Raw genomic sequence first — 6547 nt, 5'->3', positions numbered from 1 at the left:
GAGTCAGGCGAAAGAAACAACATTCTGAAATTTAGCACTGAGTCAATTCAGAACACTAGTATGTCAAACTTAATTTAAAAAAAACAAACAAACTAACTAACACGACCATTGTAACTGCACACACACTCTTAGAAAGACAAACAACTTGAGATGTTCCATATGGGATTTCCTTTCCTTTCTTAATCAACCCTGAAGGAATTTATATATGATTTTCCTTCAAGTTTTTTAGCAAAGTAGCCTTTGAAGTATTCTTCGGTAGTAACTCTTCTGAATAATGGTGGATTATGGGGAGGATCAGTTAAGCCAAGTGCAGGAACTAATTCTGCATCTAGATTTGTGCTGTAGAATGTCACAATTGAAAGCCTTTCTCTCGTCGAATTCACAACTGCTCTATGCTCAATACTTCTGTAAACACCATTGCTTATTATCTGTTACACATCAAACAAAAAGATAACATGAATCAAACAAATGAAACGGTATTTCTCATTTTTACCAACTCTTAAAAGCGGGGTTGAAGTTAAGCTAAAGATCGCCGTTGCTAAAGTACGGAAAATGGTATTTCTCGTTACCTCCATAATGTCACCAATGTTGACCAAAAAGGCATTTGGGACTGCCTTTACAGGAATCCATTTTCCATCTTTTCTTATTTGAAGGCCTTCAGTTTCATTGACTTGAAGGACAACGGTAAGGGCATCGGCATCTGAATGTGGTGTAAACCCTAATACTTGATCTGGTTGAGAACAAGTTGGGTAGTAACACAGTCTTATTGATTGAACACCATCACTGAATTTCTCTCTCATCTCTTCATAATCCATCTTTAGAGCTTTAGCCATTTCTCTTAATATAGTTAAAGCCAGCTTTTTTATTTCCTGTGAGTATTCTTCCAATGTCTCTCTGTAAATTACATCAATTTGAATTCAATCTATTCAAAACTTTCTAACTTTAAAAAGTTTATTTGATTAATAGTTAAAATAACCTCAACTAAAATGCCTTAAACTAGGTATCTCCCTTGCCACCGTGCGCTTCCATAATGCAAACGCAGTCGCAGTTGAACACTTCCATGATGCGAGCATGACATGTTCAAGTATTCGCTCGGAGTGCATGTAATGAAATGTCTACATAAAAGATCGTTCAGAGTCTCACAGGTCGAGCATACACCTGACGTGCAAGCACCACGGTCCCTATTGTCACATCATGTGGTGCCTTCACATCTAGTGATATATAGTAGGAGATTTGCCTTAGTACAATACTCATCTCATATGTCATTGCAAGTTTGCAACTACTATATATGCATATATACATACCTAAAAGAAGAAGGTAACTTGGCAAATAAATTAGAGTTTCTTGTCCTCATTGGAAGTGTGTTGATATAGAATATATCTGACCAATCAAGTTTTTGTTCATTCGAATGGACAAATAATTGACCAAATCCCTCTTCATCCCCCGGTTGTTGCCATAAATTTTGCTTTTCGGAAAATGGAAGTTCAAATAGTTCTTTCATTTCCAACTTCACTTTTTCTATTAGTGAAGTGCTCACTCCATGGTTTACCACCTATAGAAAACAAAGATGACAAGTTAGTCGCTATTTGGCCGATACGACAGCCAAAACTATTTTATGAGTAGATTGTTCGACCCTCTCCTTTAACAATTTTATTAAGACATTGTCATCGACTTTGAACTTTCACTTCCAAAAATACCTGAAAGAAACCCCAGTGTTTGGAAGCAGAGTGTAACCGATCTAGTTCGGAATCAGCCATAGATTTTGTAGAAGAAAGTAAGCTCTGGATATCAATAACAGGTATCTTCGAGTTAATGGTGGGATCAAGAGCTGACGAGTAATCATCTTCATCACTGCGAATGTAACGAGGTGGAATTTGAGGAATGTGTTGTTTGGCCAATTCTTGAACTGATGGAACTATAAGAGAAGTACCAAACTTCACTTCTTCTTCCTCCTTATCCTTTCCGGATGACTCCATTTGATAACAGTGATTGAGAATTTGAGTTAAAGAAATTTGGCAAGAAAGTATGTGAAGTTTAAAAGGAAGATATAGAAGACAAATAGAAATTTGGTCTTTAGTATAGAAGTCTTTAGTTGAGCTTATCAACATAACAACCTTAAAACTAAGTTAATCAAATTTGGCAAGAAAGTTAAAAAAAGAAGATATAGACTGTACATAAGAAATTTGGTCTTTAGTGTAGAAGTCATGAGTTGATCTTCTTATCCACATAACAAGATCCTGTCACATTTTCCTTAAAAAAAAAATCCTTAAAAAAAAAAGATCCTGTCACATTTGTGTAACAAATTAGCTAGGAATTTTGTCATGTCATTACTTTGTAATTATAGATCTCATTAGTGAAAGTATTCTGTTAGTTTTGTGTTATGGATTTGATTCGTGTTATGGATTTGATTCTTGACAATTAAAAAGGTACCCTCTAAGGTGTCCTTCCTTTTATGGGCTTGTATCCTCAACTCAACCCCCACTATGGACATGCTTCAAAGGAGGGGCTTTCAATACTCAAACATGTGCCTATTATGCAGATCGGCTGAAGAGAATGACTCTCACTTGCTCATCTCTCCGCAACTTTATTGAAACCATATGGAGATACTTCCTCCCGGTGATCGATTGTCCGTCTCCAATGCCATCCACTTTGGATACTTTCTTCAGGTTTTGGAAGTTTGAGAAGTCAGTTACGATGAAAGGATTCCTTCAACAGATTACTCCCTTTGCCATTTGGTGGTGTATATGGTTAGAGAGGAATAATCGTCTTTTCTGTGATGTTGCTAACTCCACTGATAGAGTTATTATGTCGATCAAGGCCACCATTTTCAACTGGGGCTTGCCGACTAGGTACTATGAGAATTTATCTATGGGTTTTTTGTTAAATTCTTGGGAGACTATAGTTTCTAATATGTAAAGTTCCCAATCTTCGTTGCTTTTGTAGTTCTTTTTTCGTGCTTCCTAAGCACTCAGTTAATATATTATCCTTCTTCAAAAAAAGACAATTAAATAATATCACACTAAATATATAAATACAAAAACAAAAACTTATCTTATTTGATCGAAGTGAGTGATCGCTCTTTCTCACAATAGTGCTACCGGTTCTATGGACATTTGTCTCTCAAGATACAACAATCGCGTGGTATAGAAAGAAACACAACAATTCTATACACTCTAACAAACTTTTTTAGTTACTATACTTTCATAGACGATTCTAGACGACTCAACCTTTGTTTTCAAAAATTTAACTAAAAGTTATGTAAAAACTATATCTTGAAAGGAGAAATCAAATTGAGTAACACGAAACTGACTGCAGAAACTATCCATGAGATTCTCTCATTTCGAACCTAGGGATTCTTGTAGTCTTTCATTATTTCGTCTAGCTATAACAAGCACAACTACCAACCAGACTATCATGATTCACTAGACCGAACGCGAAAATGACCACGCCAGCATTAAATGCTAAGTTGGCAATTTAACTTACCCTCTAAAAAACGAATCTGGAATTGACATCCAGACGACTTTAGTTCCAAGTTTTGTCGTCCATTTCACCCATTTCTTCGTTTTTGGACAAGTGAAGGCTCATCCATGGCTTCAATATACTCATGATGATATTGCATTGGGTATTGCCGCGGAACTTGACATCAACTTCAGCCTTAAGAGGTGCTTCTATTGGAATGTAAATGGAAGAACCCATTGCAAGTTTCAGTATTTCAAACATTGAAGTGTCTCCTTCTCTAACATGCTTTTCTTATGGACCACTTGGCAATGGTAAAGCAATCTTTTGTCTCCTTATATTGTAGTACAACTCTTGGAAAGCAAGTCATCCTGATTTTATTACAAGTCTATCTAAAAATCAATGGCAATATATATATCAGATTCGTTTTTTTATTTAAAGGGGAAAGTTGCAACCAAGTTAGAAATTGCACTGGGACATAGTTGAGGTTCCCTTCCCCTAAAACCCTATAGTTAAAAGAGGTTTTAGTACTGTTTGCTTTGTATTACAAACTACAACAAGGCAGTAACTACTAACTAATGGAATTGGATTGTCACAACAACCAACAACTACTACCCATGATGAAGAAGAGGAAGACAAGTCCTAATAATATTACTCAAACAAATTCATCATCATGGAGAGAAAACTAGTTAAGCATGTATGGTTGAATGAAGCTAAAGATAAAAACTTTGTATTCTCACCCTTTTCTATCTACTCTGCTTTATCCTTATTAGCTTCTGGTTCAGATGGTCATACCCTAAAACAACTCTTGGGTTTTCTCAAGCGCAAAAATCTCAATGATCTTAACACTTAAGGTTCTAAAATCGTTAACTCGGTCGATCCAACCACCTACAACAGAAAAGGCGACGGACCTGTTCTCTCTAAGTGGGATTTGGGTTGATAGTTCATGTGGTGGTGCTCTCAAAATTGCCTTCATCTTCATTTTCCATAGTGAGAAATTATTCCCATTGAATTTTTCTATATCGTACTTTGCCGCCATTATTTTGGTGTCTTCTTCCACTAACCAAACCGACAAGAACCTGGGCTCTGATACCACTGTTAGAAAGGTTGTGAGTCTTAGACACTCAATTGCAACTAAAGTCGAATATCGAATAACACGAAGATGAACAACTTTGTAGATAGATTTACACTTAGAGATGAACTACTTACAACTTCTTCTCTCTAAATAAGGAGATAACAATTATGAACAACATCTCTCTTATTCTAGGAGATATACTATCAACTTTCTCTTTACCAAAGGAAAGACAAGTATTTAGAAGAACTAAACTCTCTTTCTAATACTAACTCACTTTCTCTTCACTTGGCTTGCTTATGAGATGGAATGGATGGGATGAGAATGGGATGATTTTGAACATCACCATTTCTCTCCTTTTATAGTGTAGAGAATGGACATTATGGTGACACCTCACCATTGAGGTGTCATTGTACATGTAGGGTGTCTCATTATGGGATTGGCATTTGTCACATGGTAGTCTCATTTGAGGACACCTCAAATGAAATGGACACCTCAACATGATGAGGTGTCTCACTCAAATGAAGACTCACATGAGAAGAAGACACCTCAATTTCCATATGTTGCCACCTACACCTATATGGATGCCACCACACCCATATGATGCCACCTTATCCCATAGTGTTGCCACCTCTTGTTTGAGCAACAAAAGTATCTTTACACCTCTTGTACATCCATTTTCAACAGATTGAAGTCTCTTTCATGACTAGCAACTATAATCAATACATTTCATGTTTCGATAGCTTTAAAGTCCTCAAACTTCCTTACAAACAAACCACCAATGACGGTAAAAAACAACGGCTCTCTATGTATATATTCTTACCTAATGAGCGAGACGGACTTGATAATCTTATTTGAAAAGGTGGGTTCTGAATCAAGTTACTTGAAATGTCATCTTCCAAAACGAAGGGTTATGACGGGAGAATTTTGGGTTCCAATATTCAAGATCTTGTTTGAGTGACATTGAAATATCAAGAGTTTTAAAGGATGACTTGGGTCTGGATTTGCCTTTCGACAGGGTGAAAGCAGACCTGACTAAGATGCTGGATAGTCCTCCAACGGAAAATCTTTTTGTTTCAGAAGCCATACACAAATGTTTTGTTGAAGTTGACGAGCGAGGAACTAAAGCTGCTGCTTCTTCTTTTGTATTTGAGGAGGAGGAGGAGGACTATTGCGAAGAATTACCACCTCCAGTGAACTTTGTAGCTGATCATCCTTTCATGTTCATAATCAGAGACGACATCAACCGGGTGGTTCATGGGTCATGTCCTTAATCCTTTGGTTACCCCTCATTAGTAGAGCGAGTGGTACGTTCGTTAAAATCTGCATTTGATTTAACCGTTAAGTAGATTTACTAGTTATTTGATCTCTATAATTGAAATGTGCAATTATTTTTTTCATCTCGTGAGAATTAATATTCTAATATAAATGTTAATAGTGCTAGATTTCTAATTCCAATAATTTTATGAGTAAATTTACATGTTGTTTATCAGTGCTAGTATGAGCATCCTGTTGGAATCGGAGCCAATTTTGGCTCGACCCGACTCGTCAAATTCAGAAACCGAACGCGCCATTGCGTTCGTCTCGTCGAGCTCTTAAATTTAGAGCAAAGAATTACTCGAATCCGATTCCGGATGAATGAGAAATTCGAGTTTGAAGTTTGGGTGAAAAAACGGTTAAGTCAGGGTCTGAAACGTCAAACGGGACAAGTTAGATCAGGGGTCGTTTGAGCGAATACCACGCGCATCCAAATCTGTGGGCACATTTCGGTATTGATCTGACGGTGGGCGTTCCACCCGAGATTTTCACCCAGATCCGACGTCCCAGATTATAACCGACTTCAACAATCAGTTATACTTCCTGTTTGGTCCCTAATTCCGAACAGATATGTCTTTTAACCCAACAGACACTATGCATCCATTCAACTCCTATATAAACCAACCAAATCCACTCCAATTTTCAATCAATTCATTCTCTTCTCTTCTTCTCTTCCCTTCTAACAATTAGAGGTTCTGGTTA

General features: G+C 37.0%; 1 protein-coding gene and 1 pseudogene across 1 annotated transcript; one reads left to right on the top strand and one right to left on the bottom strand.

Annotated features, from left to right (window-relative positions):
- Positions 1-10: 10 nt before the first annotated feature.
- Positions 11-2084, bottom strand: LOC147570310 (protein SRG1-like). Its single transcript, XM_086656886.1, has 4 exons — positions 1698-2084; positions 1305-1552; positions 570-894; positions 11-428 (listed from the first exon to the last, which is right to left on the bottom strand). The coding sequence occupies exons 1-4, from the start codon at positions 1974-1976 to the stop codon at positions 180-182; spliced, it is 1101 nt and encodes a 366-aa protein (XP_086513012.1). The 5' UTR covers positions 1977-2084; the 3' UTR covers positions 11-179.
- Positions 2085-3439: 1355 nt separating this feature from the next.
- Positions 3440-5824, top strand: LOC147570309 (serpin-ZX pseudogene; annotated as a pseudogene).
- Positions 5825-6547: the final 723 nt, after the last annotated feature.

Source organism: Eschscholzia californica, unplaced genomic scaffold, assembly GCF_041429995.1.
Source record: "Eschscholzia californica isolate CP2 unplaced genomic scaffold, dmEscCali1.0.p SCAF_1, whole genome shotgun sequence".
In the NCBI taxonomy this organism is placed as follows: Eukaryota; Viridiplantae; Streptophyta; class Magnoliopsida; order Ranunculales; family Papaveraceae; genus Eschscholzia; species Eschscholzia californica.
The sequence above is the reverse complement of the archived record's forward strand: the minus strand, read 5'-3'. Positions and strand labels throughout refer to the sequence as shown.